This window comes from Hemitrygon akajei, chromosome 7 (genome assembly GCF_048418815.1).
Source record: "Hemitrygon akajei chromosome 7, sHemAka1.3, whole genome shotgun sequence".
NCBI lineage: Eukaryota > Metazoa > Chordata > Chondrichthyes > Myliobatiformes > Dasyatidae > Hemitrygon > Hemitrygon akajei.
In genome coordinates, this window is record NC_133130.1 from 106,188,844 (window position 1) to 106,212,706 (window position 23,863).

Here is a 23,863-nt window from a genome sequence, read left to right on the forward strand (position 1 = left end):
AACAAATTACATTTGACAGAAGTTAGCTCTTCACCCTTATGTACTTAGTTCATGTTGACAATGTTGCATTGTTGTACCAAATATGTCACATGAAACATTCAAGGCGTGCTTCATTTGTGTGGTAGCGTAGTGGTTAGCACAATGCTTCGCACTACAGGCAACCTGGGTTCAACTCCCGCCACTGCCTGTAGGGAGTTCGTACGTTCTCCCCATCACCACATGGGTTTCCTCCCACAGGCCCAAGACTGGTTAATTCATCATTGCAAGTTGTCCTCTGGTTAGGCTAGGATTAAGTCCTGGGATTGATGAGTGGGGTGGCTTGAAGGGCCTACTCCGCACCGTATTTCAGTAAATAAATAAATTTTGCAGCCATACAGCTTCAAGTTAACGAGACAAAGGAGGGCGCGTCCTATCAAGTAAACACAAAGCCAGTTCATCATCTTCATTGAGCACAGGAAGAGTGAACCGCAGAAAAACAATGGCAAGGAAAAAAAAACTAGCTAAATTGGTGATCTACAGTCTTAATTAGTTTAATTTTTAATAATACTGTTGGAATCACATACCAGTGACTAAAGCTGAACATGGTGCAAAGAGGGCACACTAATGATTGGGCGAATGAGCCAATAGATAATGCTTCTGAAAAATACTACAAGAAATTTAGATTCATGGATTTCTGATGGTGTCAAAGTACTTCACATTGGTGCAATTGTCTTCCTAGAAACTAAGCTTTGAAATGTTAAACTCATTCCCTGCTCATTAACACAGCTTACTACATTTCTGACGAATTACATTCGCTAAAACACTTGGGAAAATACAGACTTACTGGGACTTCATCGCACTGGAAGAGGATGCGCGTGGAATACCGCCGATTGCTTCTGCACTTGTCGCCGTTCCGATAGACAATGCTCAGGGAACCGTCAGTCCCAGCCTGCGGACTCATCTGAACGTAACCCAAGTTCAGACCCTTCTCCTCATTTTGCACACAGGATCCTACAGCACCGCCTGGCGAGCAAAACCAAGCCATTTAAAATCCACCTTCTCACTGCTTAAAATCCTTCTGATTCATGCTGTTGTTCGTATAGACTCCAGCCAAGTACTGTTACACAGAGTCACGAGGCAATTACAAGCACAGGGTGTTCTGGTTTCGCCTGCCTGTACATCACCCAGCGTGAACAAGAACATTACCCAACTTCATTTTAAACCTGATGCTGTGGGACTTCTGGGAAAATCCTTTTCACAAAGCCAGGGGGGTAGCATATATTTGCAAAGAAACAAACAATGGATTAAGATGAACAGTAAAGATTAAAGCACTTAGGTATGGTGAGGTATGGTGCCACAGTTAGACTAATCAAAGACTTCTGCTTGGATCTCTACAAATGAGCAGAGGAGAGGAAAAAAGTCCTGCTTTCATAAAAAGAGAGGAAGACAGATAAATTGCTGGGATTCAGCTTCAAAATGGATATTGTGAAACAAAGCAAGTACCTTGTGAATGGCAAGTAATCACGGCAAGAGCAGAGACCCAGCAGAGAAAGCTGGATTTCATCTGGCAATTTGAATTTTGGTGATAGTTCAAGTTGCAACAAGCAGGGTAAACAGGAGATTGAGGCGAGCAAGGCTCCCTGCCCCCATTCAACCATCGAGAGTGCCCTGACCGGCTTTCACCATCTGGTATGGCAGTTACAAAGCATCTGACTGCAAGTCCCTGCAACAGATTGTGAGGGTCTCTTCCCGCCCCACCCCACCAAGGGGATAAACCAGAACCACTGTGTTGCCACAGGACCCCCTCCCATCCGTACCACAACCTCTTTGATCTCCTACCGTCAGGCAGAAGGCACCGCAGTATAAGAACGAGGACTGGTAGGCTGGTTAACAGCTTCTTCGCCCAGGCTGTGAGACTTCTCAACGGCCCACTGCCACCGTGTTCATGTCAGCAGCAGTAGCATTATGTTTAACTATATGTCACCTACCCACTATGTCAGCTTGTACGCCTACAGAATTTTTAAAAATCTGTTAACATTACATTAATAATATGGGTACTGCATTTTGTACCTTGCTTCGTTTAGCTGTATACATGTGTATGGTTAATTGACAATAAACTTCAACTTGAACTTACCATCTGGTCTCGTATAGAACTTCAAGCTCGATTCAAAGGGTTCCTCGGGGGGGGGGTGGGGGGGGAATGATTCATTACCGCATCACTGGTTTCTCTTGCCACCCGTAATTAATACTGCTGGCATTCAGGGCAACAATGAAGATCCTCCACCTGTCTGACCATACAGTCGCACACAGATAAAGAAGGATTTTTCATTGCTGTTTTGGCCACAGTTTTGTTTAACCATGTCAGGGTTGTTAGCCCTGAGCTGAACTCCCGAACCTGGAGGACCGATGGACCACTCTTAGTCTGCCCTCTACCCTTTGACCTGTGTGGCATGGGTGACCCTACCAAGATCCAAAGCATAAAGCCCTGACTCCAGCCAACACAGCTCTCCGGGTCACTGAGGCACACAAGCCTCCAAACCACGACAAGGGTGTGGTTCTCTTGGAGGACAGCAGCACTGGGTTTGGGTCCTAACACCCTGAATACAACTCTATTTAATTTTGACCCATAATTAAGGGCAACATTTCCTTTAAGGAGGGTTAAGATTAAGGGGGAAAGCTGCCTTTCAGAAGCAAAAGTGAAATTAAAGAATCCAATGCAGGAAAACCATGTGCCACTTCAACAGTGGCTCACAAACTAAAATTAAAGTGTACAAAACTATCTATTAAATACATTTGCTGTGCAGCTTAACGCTATCAATATTGGGACATAGATGTGGCAAGCCAAGATATTGACACAAGGCCTCACAACCAATAAAGACAAGGTTATCTACTGAAGTAATGCTAGTCACAGGATATGCAAACATACTGTAATTTCATTCTGCAAGTTCACTCACCATTCGAAACAAAATTTAACTGGACATTGCTGGGACTTGAGGAACTAATTTACAGGGAAAGGTTGAATAGGTTAGGACTTTATTCCCTGACTGAGGGAATGAGGGGAGATTTGATAGAGGTATACAAAATTAGGAGTATAGATCAGGCAAATGCAAGCAGGCTTTTTCCACTGAGACTACAACTAGAGGCCACAGGTTAAGGGTGAAAGGTGAAACATTTAAGGCTGGGATTCCCAACCTGAAAGTCCATGGACCCCTTGCTTAATGCTGTTGTCCCAGGACATTAAAATAGGTTGGGAAACACACAATGGGGAAACTTCTTCACTTAGAGGGTGGTGAGAGTGTGGAACAAGCTGCCAGGGAAGTGGTGCCTGTGGATTTGATTTCAACATTTAAGAAATTTGGATTTGGGGGGTGGGGGGGGGGGGGGGGGGGTTGTATAGAAGGCTAAGGTCCAGGTAGATGGCATTAATGGTTCGGTACAAACTACATGAGCCAAAGAGCCTGCTCTATGACTCTAAAGACCACTGCTCCTGGCTTTAGAGTACAAACTGATTTGCTGTTTAATATCTCAGTCAAGTCCCTGAGCTGAAATATAAAAGTACAGACAAGTTATAATCAGGGTTTATAGAACCTGCTTATAGAAGGGACCACTGCCACAAACAGCTGAGACCTACACAATGGATCCAATGTCTACATTTCAAATCCTAGGATCTAGTTAAGGATGTTTTTAAAAATCTAGTTATTTTTCTGAACCAAAGGAAATGATAAAGTTAATGGAGCTGAATAAAATCTTATTCTGTAAATGTGAATGTCCAGCCATATACAAGATGTACTTTGCTTGTTCAATGAGGCTTAATGCTGCCATTATTCATGGGGAATGGCGAGTTCACTACATTCCTACCAGCATCTCGAATTACTGAGACCAAGGCAATTCATTCCCAAAACAAACCGTACAATTCCCAGGAATAAATGGAAGTGGAATGTGAACATGGATGCTGCCTCAAAGTCTGAAGTGAACCTGTACTCACTTGCGTGGTCAATAAAACAGCAGCAGAAACTTGTTTTAAGATCACTGATAGTCTGATTGGGGTGCCTTCCCAAACAAAGAATTGAGCTAATCTTCATGAAAACCAATTTCAGCAACTGTAGTCCCAGAAAATACAAGGTCAAGCTCTGCGCCAGCTTCACGGAGATCCATGTTCAAGTTCAACCAGACACAAGTATATAGCTTAACAAAACAGTGTTCCTCCCAGAGCCAAGATGCAAAACCACGGTACATATATAGTCACATGCGACACTTAACAATGCTAGCACATACAATCACAAAGTAATATTAACACAAGTCTCCAAGTAGTATGGCTTAAAGATTGGTGGTGCATGGGATATTGTCCTGGAGCCACGTTCCTGTAAGAACAAGTATACAGCAGTTCCTCAACTCACACTGAGTCAAAGATTTCATAGCCTAACATTTACACTCACCTGGACAACCTTCAATTGGAGGCAAGGGCTTGCAGACATTTAGATAAAATGTGCGTTTTTTTCCATCTTCGGCTGTATCAACTGCAATCCAAGGATCTTCATCCCTCGCGAGCTCACTCAGGTCATATTCATTGCCTGCTGCATCTGAAACCATCCAGCAATGAGGATTTATTATACATTTCAATTGTGGAGGAACCAACTGGGCAAATGCATTAAGGTCCCCAATTACAAGCAAAAAAAACCCTATTTTTACACAAAAAGCTTCAACTCAATTCAGCTTTAATACACTAGTCTCCACTTTGGAAGATGAAAAAATTGGACCCTTTTATTTTGGAGTATATCAGAGCAGTTCCCACCAATACAAACATTAAACAGAAACATCATGAAGTTTATTGGCTTGTCAACTTTCACACAAAAATACTCCACAGAATGCACTTGTATTTAATCACTAGGTAACCAGGAAATACACCTCAAAAAGTTGAGGTCTAATCATTTCGATGACTTCTTATTAAAAAAACATGTAAAGTCTTTGTCTCCATCGGAACTGCTCAGCCACTGAAAAGCTGCAAGCAAGAGCTTCATTCCTTTGCATTTTTAGCGCGGGGTTTATCTGGAACCGTATTTTCAATATCTCATCTCTCAATCCTTTCTTCCCTTTTCTATTTCTTTTATTCACATCTTAGTACAGGTTGAGTACCCCCTATCTGAAATGCTTGGGGCTGGAAGTGTTTCGGATTTTGGTATAAGAAGTTAGAATTTATGTGCTATTGGTCAGCAATCTTTGTCTTACTCTTGTTCATCACACTTACGTACTGTAAAAATTATTCGATACCATTAAAGATGAAAATATAATGTATGTAGGGTAACAAAAGTAGAAAAGCAGCATTGGGAGAACACCTGAATCAGCTGTTAACAACAACACAACTGCAGGCTTTCAGTCTCCACCTACAATGCCATGTTTTGATTAAAAGGTTACAATACACTGTATTTGTATTTTACTTTTTTTTTTAGGTTTTATGCAAGATATAGAAACAATCAGCATTATAGACTTGTAATGGGGCTAGACTTTTCTGATCAGCAGACACTTTAAGAATCTAATACCATGCCTTTTCTTAAATTTCTGCAACCTGCCTGCTGAATATTCACAATTACCTTCAATTTTCAGTTTGTCCTGACAGGTCTTTGCTTGTTTCAGGATCAGCAAACCGTTAAGTCGATACTGACGATACGCGATCGAGATCATCATTTTTCGCCTTCTGCAGAGTTTTTCTGAGGAGAGAACTGCCTGTGGCGCATAGTGACCTGCACACCAACAGGGAACCTATCCAGCACCTTGTGGAATTTTCTGTTTTCTGATCTCATGTCAGTGCTCAAAAAAAAAATTCAGATTTTGGAACTTCAGATAAGGGGTACTTAACCTGTACTGAAGAAACATGCTTGCTTTCCCTATTCTTCAGGAAAAGCATTGTTTTGAAGTGGAATTTTATTATCATAATTGCCTAATAAGGCTCCACGGACTTCTGCTGTGCGATGAAATAACAGGACTCAATTGTCACTCCTTTCAAAATCTACTTGTAAAGTTTTCTTACATAACCAGTTGTACTATTTTAAGTCATGAATGAATATAAAGACACATAGCAATTTCATTATACACCTTACAAGAGAGCAGAATAAAGATGTTTCTGTTCGGCCAGATGATATTGACTCCATAAAAGGAACACGTAGAGTACATCCGGTGTCCATTGTATTGATGACTCAAAAGATCTTTTGGAGATCATTTCTCAAGGCCAATTTTAAAAGACTTTACAAGCTACATGGAGCAAAATTCAGCCTGCAAAAACAGTTTATATATTGCTGAATTTTATTATAGTGAGTGGGAAACCTCATGTAGTTCACAGAGGGAAACAACCTCCCTTTAGATCAGTTATTAATTTAAAATGCAGCACAGAAACTTCCCAAAGGGAAGATTTTATTGACAGAGATTTCCCAAAGAGCACTGAGAATTCAACAATGCAAGAAGTTTATAATGCTCCACCCACCACCATCTTGACAAAAAAAATTGAGCATAAATAATCTACAATTAGGAAGTGATTTCAATTACAAAAGGGTTGAATATCACTTGCTTACCACTGACAAGACAAGCAACTGGAGCAGAGAAACAAGCCAATGATGTATAAAACTCAAAGAAGGTGTTGTGAATGTGTGCTGCACTCCCAATTTCTTCTCGCAGAAAGACGAGCCTTCCAGGGTAGGAATCAGTGTCACAGACAAAACGGATAATAAATGTATCCCACAATCCTGCACATTAATTAACAAAACAATTATGCAAACATTTGTACTGCAAGACAGATAAAGCTTAGAATCGCAATGCATAGTTGTACAGCATACAAAATGGTCATTTATCCCATTCATCTCTATACCAACATTCTCACCCATCTACACTAATCCTATTTGCCCAAGTTCATATTCTACTATAAGCAAACACAAAGTACAGTCGGCCCTCCTTATCCGCGAGTTCCGCATGCACAAATTCAACCAACCGCGAATCGAGAAAACCCTGAAGTGCTCTTCCAGCACTCGTTCAAGCATGTACAGACTTTTTTTCTTGTCATTATTCCCTAAACAACTATTTTACATAGCATTTACATTGTATTAGGTATTATAAGTAATCTAGAGATGATTTAAAGTATACGGGAGGATATGCGTAGGTTATCGTGAATCGGGATCAAAAAAAAAACTGACGTTCTCTTACTAAGTAAGTTAGAACAGGTACATCCGGTATTAATTAGCGTCAGTTAGTCAAACGTTTGTCTTAGTACATAGTATATAATTTACCTTTCTATGCATATAAAACACTTCAGAACTTAAGTTTCAGGGCCGGGCTTGGGAACGAATGTTCCCAAGTTCGATCCAGTGACAGACCACCTCCAAGCACGCTCTCCACGTGGTTGACGTTGGAGGATCAAAAACCCAAAAATTAAACCACTGCGTTGCTTAGTAATAATTATAGCTTTCACTGGGCAGGCCTTTCTCACTTTATCCTTTAAAATTGCTTCGATCGTTGACCGACTGTAGCCTAATGCTTTTCCAATGACCGATGGTGTTTCACCTCTTTCTCACCGCATTATTATTTCCACTTTATTTTCAATCGTGTTTGTGATTATTTTCGCGAACAGAAACACTGCGGATTCAGAGCTCCGCCGCCGGGTCCTAATATCCACAGCACTGAGACAGGTTAAATAAGGTCTGGGGTTCCGCTGGGTCCTAAGGTCCACCGCATTGAAACAGGTTGAATAAGGGACTTGAGCATTCACGTTTTTTGGTATCTGCGGGGGTCCCAGAACCAGTCCCTCACGGATAAGGAGGGCCAACTGCACACTGCAGATGCTGCGGTCAAAGCAACATGTACAACAACCTGGAGGAACTCAGCAGGTCGGGCAGCATCCGTGGAAACGAGCAGTCAACATTTCGTGCCCAGACCCTTCGTCAGGACTGAAGAGGGAGGGGGCAGGGGCCTTATTTAAGAAGGTGGGGAAGGGTGGGAAGGAAAAACCAAACAGAGTAAAGATCAAGGGGTGGGGGAGGGGAAGCAGGGAGGGGATAGGCAGGAAAGGTGAAGAAGGAATGTAAGGGGAAAGCACTATGGGTAGTAGAAGAAGGCAGAATCATGTGTGTTGATAGGCAGCTGGAAAAGAAGGCAGAGTGAAACTGGGATGGGGAAAAGGAGAGGGAGGAAATTACTGGAAGTTGGAGAATTCTACGAAACTAGAGCACCCGTAGGAAACTCACATGGTCACAGGGACAATGTCCTTTACAGGCAGTGACAGGAATTGAACCTGGGCTGCTGGCACTATAAAGCCTTACGCCAACCACTACATGACCGTGCCTCCCTGAACACAAGAGGATTTTGAGGATGCCTGTACATGTCAGAAATAGTACACAGCTACAAATGGAAATAGAGAAGGCAAATGGCCAAGGAGGTTGGAGTATGAAAGTAGGGAGACCTTTCTGCAACTGCACGAGGAACTGCAATGAGGCCACGTCGACATTAGTCAACAGATTTGGGCTCATTTCATTGGAGGCTGTTCAGAGGCTCATTACGATCCTGGGTGTCAAGAGATTGTCTCTAAGCAAACGTTAAATCAGCTGGGACTCCACTCAGTGGTGTTCAGAAGAATGATCTTACTGAAGTAAGAGATTATTCAGCAGCTGAACCAAGGTGAAAGCTGAGAGGACGTTCCCCTCTCATACGAGTTCCCAGAAGCTAAGACAAAAAGGGCTACCTTAAGCTGAGGAAGAATCTCTTTCATTGTCTGCAAGGCTTTGCAATTTCTCTGTACAGAGAGCTGCGGGGGGCAGTCTTTGAGGATGTTTAAGGTTCAACCAGGTTTCTAATCAGTAAAGTTAGGGAAAAGGGCAGGAAAGTGGACCTGACGACCCTACTGAACAGCAAACTCAAGGGGCTGAATGGCCTACTTCTGTTCCCCCCATGATTATATCAGTGGAGAAATGAGGAATGGTCCAGTGCTGATGGTCATAAAGCTCTGGTTCTGATGAAAGGTTGTGGACCTGAAATGTTAACTGCGAGACCATCTTCTAATCTGCTGAATATTTCCAATACATACATTTTTATACTTTTTTTTTAAATTCAAGACCACCTGATCTAAACTCAGTCTTTAAAAGGCAGCACAGCACTCGCTGGGGAACCAGACAAATGCCATGTGGTCCTCCAGTGGCCCGCTTTCCTTGCCAACATATTCAGGTTGAGCTTACCTGACAGGAAAACACTAGAGTTTGAATACTGCCTTGGGCAAGCTGTCAGAATGGCCTATTTCTGTAGTGCAGTGCACAATATTCTCATCTTAGGTCGTGCCCTTACCTGACTCAATCAGCATTTCACCTTTGTACGTGAGCGTTATGAGACCGTCAGTAGAAACCTGAAATGCAGTTTCTTGTCCGACTAGATGTACTGCCCCCTGTTCACTTATTTCACAGCCAGTTGCTGTCTTGTTTCCTATTTTGCCACATTCGGCTAGACCATCACAGATGTTGAGCTTTAAAAAAGTGAAAGTGAAAGATAGTTATAATCACTAAAGATGAAAACCTTAATATACATTTGAAATTGGAATCAGACTTTAGGTTTGACCACAAGGAGAAACCCTGGCTTAATCAAATGAAAGATACAGTGTAGCGATTAACGGCAGTTTTTCTCACCCAATTAACGTATGAGAGTATATCGTCGTCTTCTCCAGATCAAAAATAAGGACCAATTGTCTTTGATTGTTAGTTAACTAGGCTTGGCTATGTAATGGTTAAATCCAGTTAGTCAGCAGTGGTCTGTGAAAAGCTGTTCAGAAACGAGCAGGAATATAGAGCTCTCTTTTTGAAGCCAAGTGTCAAGCCATACATTTTGTTAGGAAGTAATACAAACTCAGGGATACATTTGAAAAAGGGTGCATGAACTCACCTGGTCCCCCCCCCCCCCCCCCCGTCCTTTCTTCTTCCCATGGTCCACTCTTCTATCAGATTCTCCTTCCTCAGCCCTTTATTGTTTCCACCTATCACCTCCCAGTTTCTCACTTCGTCCCATCTCCCCCACTCCCCACTATCTATGGCTTCACCTATCACTTGCCAGCTTGTACTCCTTCCCCATCTTCTTATTCTGGCTTCTTCCCCCTTCCCCGTCCCAGTCCTAATGAAGGACCTTGGCCAGGAATGACGACTGCTTAGTCCTTTCCAGAGACGCTGCCTGACCTGCTGAGTTCCTCCAGCATTTTGCGTGTGTTACTCTGGATTTGCAGCATCTGCAGAATCTCTTGTGTTCATGAACAGAGACTGTTGAGTAAACTGGAAATCGCCATTCAGCAAGTCCTTTTGTATCAAAGGGCATGTCATTGAAGCCCAAGGATTAGATAAAATATTCTGCCCCATCTCTGCTGTAATAAACAGTTGAATCAAGTTTGTCTTGGCTGTAGCATAAGTTTTAATTCCTTTTTAAGCCTCATTAGCACTATAAATTAATGTTATCTGAATTATTGGTTTTATATTTCAATTTTAAGACTTTCAATCCACTTATGAGCAAATTTCATACCTAGACCACATTCAATATAGAATTAAATATTCTACCCAGATTATGGTTCCGATGTGTCACAGTTTATTAACAATTCTTTGCTCGGCTTAACCAACTATCATCTATTCCTATTCTCAGGTGTCAGAGCCCAACTGAATGTCCTGTGTCTCAATGACCATTGGCCGTGAGATATGTTCATTGCAAACATCAACAGACCATCTAACACTTGCCAAATTGAACTCAGTGCATTTGCAAATTGGGAAAAAAATTATCTGAATTTTTGTGCTGTGAAGACTCACAATCAAACCTCTTAACTGAGACCAGGTTTAGGTGCAGAAGGTCTTAAAAGTGCTGTAGCATTCAACTAGTTTGTTTCCCTGAACTGAATATCTAAACTTGTTGCAACACACACAATGCTGAATGAACTCAACAGCTCAGGGAGCACCTATTAGTTTGAGTCTACACTATGTTATAAGGATCACTCCACTTTACCAATTCACACTTAAGTACACTCAGTGACCACTTTATTAGGCATTGCATTTTCTGTACCTAATTAAATAACCACTGAGTGTATGTTCACGGGCTTCTACTGCTGTAGCCCATCCACTTCAAGACTCGAGGCGCTGTGAATTCAGAGATGCTTTTCTGCACACCACTTTGTAACAGGTGAACATGCTGCCACCTTCCTGTCAGCTGGGATCAGTCTGGCCATTCTCCACCGACCTCTCTCATTAGCAAGGCATTTTTTGCACACAGAACTGCCACTCACTGGATTTTTTTTGTACCATTTGCTGTAAATGTGCACCATGTGCAGAATTTCCCAGGAGATTAGCAGCTTTAGATACTTAAACCACCCTGTCTGGCTCCAACAATCATTCTCCGGTCAAAGTCACTTAGATCACGTCTTCCCCATTCTGTGTTTTGTCTGAACAAAACTGGACCTCTTGACCATGTCTGCATGCTTTGATGCATTGAGTTGCTGCCACATCATTGGCTGATTAGATATTTGAAATTACGACGCATGCAGAAGCACATATTAAAGTGTATATATTTAGGAAAAGGTGCCATTTATATTAATCCAACCTTAAAAGTTACTTGGTTCCAAGTCGCTGTATAACCCTTGCTTGAAGCCAGAGGCAGAAAGTTGAAGACAAAACCAGTGTTGGGATCTTTAAATGTGCATTCCTAGAAAGAAATACAAACAAATTTCAGTACAACAACTAATTTTACAAAGATTTTTTTTTATAAAAGGAATAATTTTTCACAATACAATTCAACACCATTTCAATCCATAAATAAGGCTGTGCAACCCAAGACCCCACTTAAATTCTTCAGCCGATGCAGCTGTTTGTCAGCTATGTTGATTTTCTGTGGAACAGAGTATTAAGGAACACCACCTCATTCCATGGGAATATAATGCAGCCTTTCAGGCTCAAAAATTAATTCAGCCATTTCAGACAACCAGCCCTTACTATCTGTGTCAGAACTGGTCAGTTACAAGTTAAGATTTTCCACCTCAATTCAGTATTTCTCTTGCTGTACATGCTGCCTGACCTTATGGGCATTTACCAATTTCGCTTTGTTTCAGGATTCCTGCAATTGCCGTATTTTAAGTCTCAGTCCCGCAGGTTCTCCCATTTTCAATCCTCCAGTCGCCTCATTCCGCCATGGCCAGTCCCAAACCCGGACACGAGAGGAGGGGGGTTGGGTATGGAGTTGCAATCCCATGACATAAAAACCAGGAGCTACAAATACCATCTCTGGAAGAGGAAGATGACTTGGAAGATGGGCAACTCCTGGGGACAACTTGAAAGACTGGTCCAAGATATAGAATTTTGGGTAGCTGATATCCCCCAGTAGGGGTGATGAGCTCAAGTAATTGCCTTGTTCATCTATTAATTGGATAAGCTTTGAAAGCAAAATCACCTGGGTAACCTCCCGTCTCCACCTTTACAGAGATCCCCTTTTCTCTCCCTCACCCTACAACCCGTGTCTACTCATTTCTATCATTCTGGTGAAGGGGTAGCCAACACAAAACATTAACTTTCACTCTTCAGATGCTGCCTGACCTGTTGAGCACTTCTGCCAAGTCTATTTCCAACAGGTCCTTCCTGATTTGTTAGAATTTCTACGAAACACCACTAGCCACCAACAACTGAAAAGGTGCTCGGCAAACTCAAAGGTCTTAAAGTGGATCAGTCACTTGGACCAGATGGACTACATCCCAGAGTCCTGAGAAAGGTTTCTGAAGAGATAACGGATGTATTGGTCATGATCTTTCAAGAATCACTTGATTCTGGCATGGTCCTGGAGGACTGGAAGGTTGCAAATGTCACCCCATTCTTTAAGAAGAGAGGAATTATTGGAGTCCATTATTAAGGACAAGCTTTCGAGGTACTTGGAGACCAATGACAAAATAAGTCAAAGTCAGCATGGTTTCTGTAAAGGGATCTTGCCTGATAAACCTGTTAAGAGTTCTTTGAGGAAGTAACAAGCAGGGTGGACAAAGGAGAGGCAGTGGATGTCATTTATTTGGATTTTCAGGAGGCATTTGATAAGGTGCCACACATGAGGCTGCTTAACAAGATAAAATTCTATGGTGTTACAGAGCTAGAGAGCACAGCCTCAAAACTGAGGGATGACCTTTTAGAACAGAGGCAAGGAGTATTTATTTTAGCCAGAGAGTAGTGAATCTGAAGAATGCTCTGCCACAGACTGCAGTGGAGGCCAAGTCCGTGGGCATATTTAAGGCGGAAGTTGATTGTTTCCTGATCGGTCAGGGAATCAAACAGTTCGGCGAGAAAACAGGTGTATGGGGTTGAGTGGGATCTGCGATCAGCCATGGTGGAATGGCAGAGCAGACTTGATCAGCTGAATGGCTGCTATGTCTTATGGTCTAACACAAGTGTCACTAATTTGATGAAAGTTTGCATCAACCCCATATCAAATCAAATCTTGTAATGAGATACAAATTCAGCTGATGGATCAGAGAGATGTTCCTTTATAAAGAATCCAACTGAAATGGAAAGTGGGATCCAAAGGAGTAAATCCACTCATTGCCTTTTAATGGTGTCAGACAGACGCCATTACCAAGGGTGAAAATTTAGAATGAAATAGACTTGTATTCCAACTGAACGGTTTATTATTGTCACATGGACAGTGGAAAAAGGGCTTTTATCCCATCCATACAGACCATTTCATCACGTCAGCCCACTCAGGAATTACAAGAGAAATCAATAATAGAATGCAGAAAAAAAAAGTAAATCATAAACATTCACCACCTCCCTCACCTCCATTCAGGGTCCCAAGACAGTCCCTTCCAGGTGAGGCCACACTTCACCTGGGTCATCCACCGTTGTGTGGTGTGAGGAGTAAAGTAACATGGGATGGTCGAGGGGGGATAAGAAGTGGGGAGTTACTTTACTCCTGATGAAGGGTTTCGGCCCGAAACGTTGTCACTACCTCCTCCCATAGATGCTGTCTGGCCTGCTGAGTTCTGCCAGCATTTTGTGTTTTTTTTTTAATAAAAAGTCTTGGCCTGCTTATTCAGTTCCATAGATGCTGTGTGACCTGCTGAGTTCCTCCTATATTTTGTGTGTGTTGCAGAATAAATTGCTCCAGCTGCAGGAAAAAAATGCAATGCCGACACGCAGTGAGGTGCAAGGCTACGTTACTACGGTTAATCTTATCATACCAGGTAAAAAAAAAATGTAAAGTTTCTCCCCGTGCCTCTTTCGGTACATCAGGTGACAACCTTGCCATTTCTTTAGCATGTGTCTGTTTTGAGGCTCGGCCACTGCTCCACCAGCAACAGAGAACTGTTCAATAGTTTTTCAATAGGAGCTGTCCTTGAGCCTAAACATACGTATTTTCAGGCCTCTCTACTCTCTGCCTCATGGGAGGAGAAGGAGAATATCCAGGGTGGGTGGGGTTGTCGATTGCACTGGCTGCTTTATCAATGCACCGAACCCACGGAGGGGAGGCCACTTTCTGTAACATGCTGAGTTGTAGCCACAATACTCTGCAATTTGTGGTCCCGGGCACAGCAGCTGCCATACCAAGCCAGGATACATCTGGATATAGGAGGGTTTCTGCAATGCATCAAAAATGGGGGTCAAAGGGAACATACGACCTGGGACAAATTTGACAGACCTGGTGGAATTATTTTGATTCAACAGCAGAATGCAATGCTGGGGCAAGTTCATATGCACAACTTTTCAGACGCTGAGAATCTGTGCTAGATGTACTCATTTCAGGCAGACTGTCCAGGAAAACAGACATGATTCAGAAGCGTTAGCCAATTTGCACACAGATGTCACCTGATCTGAACACCCTGACAATAACTGATTTCCCTTCTGAAGCAGTCATACAGTGGAAAGAACAACCGCAGTTAAAGCATCAGGAACAGTATTACTCCGCAAAGAAACTTTAACCTGGAAGCAGAAAGAATGCAAATGGTACGAAAAGAGATGCCACTTGTGAAATACAAACTGTTGTATTGACTTTTAAATACGTGCAGAGTTTAAAAATGTAAAATCATTAGTTTGGACTGCAATGAGACCTTCAATGCAGCAAGATAAAATGCTTTATAACTACCGTAGATGTCGGATTATAAGCCGCTACTTTTTTCCCACATTTTGAACAGCTTTGAACACTGTGGCCTTTACTACGGTGCGGCTAATGCATGATTTTTTTTCATGCCGCCAAAAAAACAGTTTCTTCATTCTATGAAGAAACAGGAGGATGAGACTGTAAATGATTAGGGTCAAGCAGCAACTGTAGTGGGAAACGGACACTCGGCATATACACGTCGAGATCCTTCACGTGGTGTTGGGTTGCCAGCATGCAGAACGTGCGGAATTATCTACCACTGAATCCAATATACAGAACTACAACTTGCAGCTCGATGTGGAAATGTCGTTAACTCCGGGAACAAACCGATAAATTCCCACTGGTTGAGGGAATGCTGTAATCAAGTTCCTTACTTGGAATGGGCGGAAGAGTGCCACAAGTATTGCATGCACTGCTGGGTCCCACGTACAAGATAAAGTGTGGATACGAAGGTCATGCATAATCTTCAGAGACAATGTTCACGTTTCGAACTGATGACCTTTTCCTCTTTCTACATTTTGCCCGACTTAATCACTGCCTGAAGCACTACTTTCCGTTTACCAATACTTACAGCATTTTACTGGTGAATTCCTTCCCAGCAGACTTTGGTCATAATGGAAGTGATGGTGGCACTAAAAGAAATCTTTGGTGCAGTAAATTGTAAGCTATTTTAAAGAAGCCAAGATACATACGGATAGGCCACCAACCAATTACGTGTTAACTACCCTGGAAAAAGTACCAAGTTTTGAAAAAACTTGTTCAGATGGAGTTACCACTCCATGTGGAAGCAGAATGGAAAACAAGTCTCCCAGCACACATGGAAGCCACTGGAATAAAGGGAATAATAAAACAGGTATGTCATCACTGCATTCACAGATGGTGCATGCTGTCCAAAAGCTATTAGAATTCAGAAAGTCCCAGGTTGGACCTACCTGACTTGATCTAGTCAGTGTGGCCACTAAGGAAGGGGGAGAACTCCCAGAATGTGCAAGAGGCCAAGATGCCAAGACCTCCAGGGTGAGTCGGTGGTGAAGAAGGCAAATGAAATGTTGGCATTCATTTCTAGAGGAATAGAGTATAGGAGCACGGATGTGATGTTGAGGCTCTATAAGGTACTGGTAAGACCTCACTTGGAGTACTGTGTGAAGTTTTGGGCTCCTTATTTAAGAAGTGATGTGCTGACGTTGGAGAGGGTTCAGAGAAGATTCACTAGAATGATTCCGGGAATGAGAGGGTTAACATGAGGAATGTTTGACTGCTCTTGGACTGTACTCCTTGGAGTTTAGAAGAATGAAGGGTGACATCATAGAAACATTTCAAATGTTGAAAGGCATGAACAGAGTGGATGAGTTGGCTTAACCATAGGCTTTTGGTAGATACAGGTTGATACCTGATCTGCCAAAACAGGAATCAGGAGTTAAGCAAATTTCTACAGAAGTACCATGCAGAGCATTCTAACTGGCTGCATCACCATCTGGTGTGGGGGAGCCACTGCACGAGATTGGAAAAAGCTGGAAGTTACAAACTCAGTCAGCTCCATCATGGACACCATCAAGGACATCTTCAAAAGGGCAGCATCCTTCATTGAGGGCCCCCACCACCCAGGACATGCCATCTTCCCACTGCTACCATCAGGGGCCTGATGACACACACTCATTGTTTTAGGAACAGCTTCTTCCCCTCCACCATAAGGTTTCTGAACCAACCCATGAACACCAACTCACTTTTCTTTGCTCTCTTGTTGCACTACTTACACATACACATATCCCTTAGTTAGTTTTTAATGCATTGCACTGCACTGCTGCTGCAAAACTACAAACTTTACGACATATGCCAGTGATATTCAACCTGATTCTGCATTGGAGGTGATGGGTCAGGTGGCCCAGGTGACGATGGATTTCAGTAAGGTCGCTTGGGCTCTGTGTGAGAATTGAAGTATCATTGATTATAAGCAGAAGCTTATAAAGCTCTGTAACAAGGACTGTTCCCCGTATCCCACAGCGGCGAGTATGGCTTGAAGCTGTGCCTGAAGGAAGTGAGTGCAATTAAAAGAGAAGTTGTTCAGTGCAAGAACAGGCTAAGCCAGACAGAGGAGAGAGGTGCTGAGGTTCACTCAAAAACTTCTATAGTTGTACCGTGGAGAGCATTCTGACAGGCTGCATCACTGTCTGGTATGGAGGGGCTACTGCACAGAACCAAAAGAAGTTGCAGTGGTTTGTAAATTCAGTTGGATACTAGCCTACAAAGTATCAAAGACATCTTTAGAGAGTGGTGTCTCAGAAAGGCAGCATGCATTATTAGAACCTCCAGCACCCTTTTCTCACTGCAGCCATCAGGGAGGAGGTACAGGAGGCTGAAGGCACACACTCAGCGATTCAGGAACAGCTTCTTCACCTTTGCCATCTGATTGCTATTTCTGTTTTTTTTGCACGATTTTAATCTATTCTATATACACATAAAGTATACCCAATAAGATTTATTATTATATATTTTTTCGTCTATATTATGTATTGCATTGAACTGCTGCTACTTAGTTAACAGATTTCACGTCACAAACCTGATTACATGGTAATAAACCATATTCTGATTGCAGTAATTAGATAGGAAGGGGCCAGACTATGAGGGATTTGAAACCGAATGGAACTTAGCCACAGCAAGGGCCAATATTGTAATGTATGTGAATCAGAATCAGGCCTACTAGCACTGGCATATGTCTCGAAGTTTGCTGTTTTGTGGAAGCAGATAAAAGTACTATAAATCACTTGGAGGAATATACACAGACTATATTAAATAAGAGCAAAAACAGAAGTTGTGTCAATTGGTTGGTTCATTGTCCATTCAGAAATCTGATGGCAGAGGGGAAGAAGCCGTTCCTAAAACATTGATTGAGTATATTCACACCAGGTCAATAATCAATTCAACAGGGATTCAACTCCAAGTTATAAGCTGAGTAATTACAAGCAAGCTTTAAAGTCTTCAGTTTTTTTTCTCCTTTAGAACAGGAATTTCCAAACTGACCCAGCATGGTTTCCTTTTTTTTTATATATTCATTTTTAGTTGAAACCATACGAGTGTGATTAAATTTTATATGTTAAACCAGGTGTTCCCAACTTGAGGTCCACAGACCCCTTGCTTAATGGTATAGGTCCATGGCATAAAAAAGTTGGGAACTCCTGTTATGGAGGTAAAGGTAGGATTGATACAGAAATCCATGATAGAAGATGAATGTGCTTGACAACCTCTATTACCTTGTCTTCAGCTGTGGTGACAGGACAAGCTGCATCAGTTTCCCACAAGAAGGTGACCACGCAGTCCTTCTGGTCAACGAACCTTGGACCTGTGGACTAGACAAGCACAAGATCAATCAGCACTCAAGAGGTAGATTTTTACCACCATTTCTATGGATACAGTCATGCTGAAGAACACGTTTCTATTTACACCAGGGCAGATTCAAGAGAGAGCATCCCGATGGGCAGTCTGACCTTGAGGCCAAGTCCCTGAACACTGGGTACACATTGCTCTGCTTTCATTTGACTTCTGACATTAGCTACACCAAATCAAACTTAAGATCTGTTACAAAATTCAAGCATTACCCCTCAAAAAAATGAGCACAAAAGTACAAACTCCTTTTAAAATGGCAGTCAGATCCTTATTGATTGAAGCTACATGTACTGAAGCTGTAATACTTAAATGAATTACCCCAGGCAAATTTTATGCAGACAGGTACCTGAAACTTAATCTAATTCAAGCCTGATTTATGAATTTTAAGTGTTTCATGTGCTTAGTAACCGTGAGCTCACTCAGGTGAAAACTGGAAACAACTTGCAAGGAAGACTGTATGGAATACAAATAGGAATGTTATAATTCAATTCAAATGGAAAACCACATTTAGAACTTTGTGGAGAAAACAAGGTTAGGCCAAGACAATGAGTGTTGCATTTTGTGATTAATACAAGGCTCAGAACCACAGTCCAGGTCCATTTGATTGTGCAATCCGTGATAAATTGAGAAAAGGTTAATCACCTCTCCAGGTTCAGTGAGCAACTTGTTGGCTCACCAATCTCAAATCAAATCTGAGAGTCCAAATTACACTCTAGAACAAAGAATAACCTTGGTTTGTGCATTGGTGCCTAACTCCTGTATCACTGCTTTGTCAGAAAAAGCACCTGCAGATGACAAAAACAGGCTCCTACCGATGACTCACTGAAGCAAGAGATACCACTGTATTACTCCGTCACAATAAAAGTTCAGCAGTTCCCACTGCCTCAGGGCTGCAGAAACCTGGATTCATTCATGATGTCCCACACTGAGTGAAGTCGTCATGCTCTCCCAAAACCGCACGTTTCGACCGAGTGATCCAGTTATGTTCCACATCCAGATATGGCCTCGTGGGTTACAATAAATACACTTAGTGCAATGAAGTGGCAAGAGTTTCAACTGGGAGCCACAGACAGAGAGAATGTTGTGGGGGAACAGGGAAATGCGAAGGGAAGGGGAGTAGGATTGATGGGATGCTCTGCACAGGAGAACCTGAGTCTAATGGCCTCCTGTTGTATATTAACAATGAATGACAGTCTTAACCTGCAGTCCTAGTCTACCCACACCCATAGTCATATTGTTGTTTCAGAACCTCAAGGTATATCTAGCAGCTAGTAATGATCATGACTCGATGGGCTGAAAGGCCTAACTCAGCTCCAATTTTGTATCTTATGGCTGGCCTTCAGAAACCACAATGGGACAAACTAGAGATGAGAAAGGAATGACAGATACTTTATTGACCCCAAAGGAATTAGTGTCATAGTAGCATTACAAGTGCACAAATATACAAATATTGGGAGAGAAGAAAGAAAGAATAAAAAAAGTTACCTCAAACTGTCTAATAGAAGGGAGTCACCACTTCCCAGCTAAAGGGTGACATTATAGAGTCTGATGGCCGAGGGTAAGAATGACCTCATTTTGCACTCTTTGGAGCAGTGCAGTTGTCTCAGTCTATTACTAAAAGTGCTCCTCTGTTCAGCCAAGGTGGCACGCAGAGGATGAGAAACAACGTCCAGAGTTGCCAGGATTTTCAGTAGGGTCCTTTGTTCTACCACAGCCTCCAGTGTGTCTAATTTGACTCCTATAACAGAGCCAGCCTTTCTAATCAGTTTATTGAGCCTGTTGGCATCACCTGTGTTGATGTCACTGCCCCAGCACATCACCTTGATAAAGTGCAAATTTGCCATGGAGTAACAAAATTAATTCATGAACAATAAGGGAACGTACACACTGGTACTTAAAACAGATCAGAAGAGTAACTTTCAGACAACACACATAAAATGCTGGAGCAGGTATGGAAATGAATGAAGAGTCAAGGTTTTGAGCCGAGAGCCTCCATCAGGGCTGGAGGGGGGAGAGAGGGGGAAGAAAGAGAGAAGCCAGAGTGAGGTGGTGGTGGGGGGAGGACAAGGAGAACAAGCTAGACGGTGATAAAGCCTGGTGGGTGGGGGAGGTGATAGGTGGAAAAGGCAAAAGGCTGGAGAAGAAGAAACCTAATAGGAGAGGAGAGTGGATTCCTTTTTCTCCAGCCTTTGATTTTTCCACCATCACCTCCCAGATTATTACTTCATGCCCCCTCCCACACCCAGCTTTATCTATTATCTTTTTGCTTGTTACTCTGGAGTTCCAGCATCTGCAGGGTCTCATGTTTAAACAGTGACTTTCAGCCTCGTTCCTTCATGGAGGCTTTCTTTTTCTATTACTTCCCTGACAGCTATGATTACATAATAGTTCATCATAACTCTAATAAGTTGCTGAGATCTCTAAAGAATTTTTATTTAGGTTGATTAAGGACCGAGGATCAACTTTATTTGCTATATACATTTACACATTAGGACTTGCTGATTTGTTGGCACAACTTGCAACCAGTCACCCTGGTTCAATTCCTGCCACTGCCCGTAAGGAGTTTGTACATTCCCCCCACACCCCATACCCATGGGGTTTCCTCAGGGTGCTCTGGTTTCCTCCCGTAGTCCAAAGACAGACTGATTGGTCATTGTAAATTGTCCCGTGATTAGGCTGGGGGCTGGGCGGGGAGGCGTGAAGGACCTGTTCACGCTGTATCTCAATAAATATTAAATTGTTAACAGTGCGAATGCAAGTCAAAGGTAAACTTCCTTACCAATTCTGTTGAACAACTCAGGTGAATACGTGTTGTGTAAGTGGTCTGTGTACCATTAGATTTGGTACACAGGGAACCATCTACATATTCCAAGATAATCTGTCCATCTTTTTCCAGCTTGGGTCCACCTTTGGCCTTCCCTAGATTGCTGATGGATACTTTTTCATGAAGAGCACCCTGAATGCAAAAACCAGAAGTGTACATTAAGAAACTAACTTTCCCCACTGTGTTTAAACTACATGCTGCTAAATTATAAAACACACAGAATCCATTGTTCAACTGAATTTAACTTCACAGTAACAGATAACACTGGGATTAAGGTGGTTTGAACTGGTATTTGATATGTTGTTACCTGGCCACTCTCAGGTTGTAGGAGCAACATCTCACATTCAGTCTGAGTAGCCTCCAACCTGACGGCATCAATTCCTCTAACTTACCGTAAATTTCTCCCCTTTCCCCATCTCTCTACTTTTCATTCCCCACTGTAGTTCCACTTTCACCCTCTCTCTTCACCTGCCCATCACCTCCCTCCGCTCCCCTTCCTCCTCTTTCTCCCAGGGTCCATTCACCTCTCCTAGTAGATTCCTTCTTCAACTGTTATCTTTTCCACCCATCACCTCCCAGCTTTGCACTTCATCCCATTCCCCCCCCCCCCCACCTTCCCCCTCACCTGGTTTCACCTATCATCTGTCAGTCTGCTCTCCTCCCTCACCTCTTCTTTACTCCGGCTTCCTCGCCCTGCTTTTCCAGTCCTGATGAAGGGTCTTGGCCCGAAATATCAACTGATTATTTCCCTCCATAGATGCTGCATGACCTACAAAGTTCCTCCAGCGTTTTGTGTGTTTTCTGGATTTCCAGCATCTACAGAATCTCATGTTTGTGATACAATGTTATTCTGTATCCTTGCGGCATATGTAATTGTTGAAACGGGCTGGGATTCCAGACACACTGGTTAGGCCCCTAGATATTACTAGATTGTCTTACTGCGAATTAGTACTGGCTTTGCACACACCAAAGTCAGCCGCAGGTGATGTTGTGCTGACCTGCAGAATGGATTCAAGTTAAGTTTGACTTGTCACCAGCTAACTTTTGCTCTTACAGCTGGCAAGACAGTGCACAACCCGAATCCAATTTTATCCTGCTTTGATCACTATTTTATGTAAGCTTGTATAATTTCCTACTGATTACACACTCAATGGCACTTTATTAGGTACACCTGCTCATTTATGCAAATATCTAAGCAGCCAATCATTTGGCAGCAACTCAATACACAAAAGCATGGTCAAGAGGTTCAATTGTTGCTCAGACTAAGTATCAGAATGGAGAAGAAATGTGATCCTAGTGACTTAGACCATGGATGATTACTATTGCCAGGTGGGGTGGCTTGATTATCTCAGAAATTGCTCTTAGATTTTCATGCACAACAGTCTCTAGAGTTTAGAGAACAGCTTGTAAATCAAACAAAAAAAAATTCAGTCAGCAGCAGTTCTGTGTTAATGAGAGGTCAGAGGAGATCAGCCAGACTGGTTCAAGCTGACAGGAAGGTGACAGTAACTCAAATAACCACACATTACAACAGCGTGCAGAAGAGCATCTCTGAATGCACGACACGTCGAACCTTGAAGTGAATGGGCTGCAGCAGCAGAAGACAGCGAACATGCACTCGGTGGCCACTTCATTAGGTACCAAAGTTACCCAAGAAAGCAGCCACTGAATGCGCATCCCCAGTGTGAATTCTTTAAAAATATTTAAGCTCTAATTCTGTAATCACACGTAGGTTTTTCTGTTGGATCTACTACTAGAAAGACTCCAATACAAGTATGCACGTCCATGAGTATTGCCCTACTATACAAACTAATCTTGCTCAACTTGAATATAGAGATTAAATTTGGTAGAACTTTTTGATCCCGTTCACTTGTCTGGCTTATTTCTATTTTACAAGGAGCTTGACTGTCTTACAGTTATGTTTGACACGTACCGTTAAATCTCTCTCATATTTTGTCTGGCACACCGCAGCATAGCGATCACACCCTTGGACCGGTTTCAGTGGCCGGCAGACGTTGATGTAATACTTCCTACGCTCACTCGTTGACAAGTCCATGGTGAACCAGTTGCTTTCATCACTGTCTTCAAACTTTGATAAGCTGAACAGCGGAGGATATATTTTGTTAAGGACACAGAAGACAATAAACCGCAGCTTGCATCATCTTTAACATTTAAAATTGCAAAGAAATTTACAGCTGTAATCCCTTGCCTACAGCCTGTTTTTGTTTGCAAATGGCTGAACTTCAAATCTTGCCCATCTCATTTGATGAAAATACTAGTGAACATAAATTCAGTTCAAAAAATAAACATCTGCTCACAAACAAAACCACAGACCTCAAGCTTGAGTACAGTGACTCAGTGCTTGTGTAACCAGACGAGAATGCTTTCTGGAGTTTAAAACTGAAAACCAAACACTGCAACTGTGATTTCAATGCACTTCATCCGATTCTGAACTCTGAAGGGAAGCATAAAAAGTTGGACAGTATTCAACCCTCACCCACACTTTCTAAAAGGTATTGCTGAATTAGTAGTGAATGTGGTCTTGCAGGTGATGTCAAGGTG

At 42.5% G+C, this 23,863-nt stretch overlaps 1 protein-coding gene across 1 annotated transcript in view; it reads right to left on the reverse strand.

Moving 5' to 3' along the window:
* The window catches only part of igf2r (insulin-like growth factor 2 receptor), a 200,444-nt gene that overhangs the window by 81,646 nt on the left and 94,935 nt on the right, over positions 1 to 23,863 (reverse strand). The window contains exons 18-25 of the mRNA XM_073051626.1: positions 23,235 to 23,400; positions 21,257 to 21,433; positions 18,345 to 18,440; positions 11,569 to 11,670; positions 9,295 to 9,469; positions 6,543 to 6,713; positions 4,416 to 4,559; positions 824 to 1,002 (exon numbers count right to left, since the gene is read on the reverse strand). Coding sequence (XP_072907727.1) covers positions 824 to 1,002; positions 4,416 to 4,559; positions 6,543 to 6,713; positions 9,295 to 9,469; positions 11,569 to 11,670; positions 18,345 to 18,440; positions 21,257 to 21,433; positions 23,235 to 23,400 — 1,210 coding nt within the window. The remainder of the gene's footprint in view (positions 1 to 823; positions 1,003 to 4,415; positions 4,560 to 6,542; positions 6,714 to 9,294; positions 9,470 to 11,568; positions 11,671 to 18,344; positions 18,441 to 21,256; positions 21,434 to 23,234; positions 23,401 to 23,863) is intronic.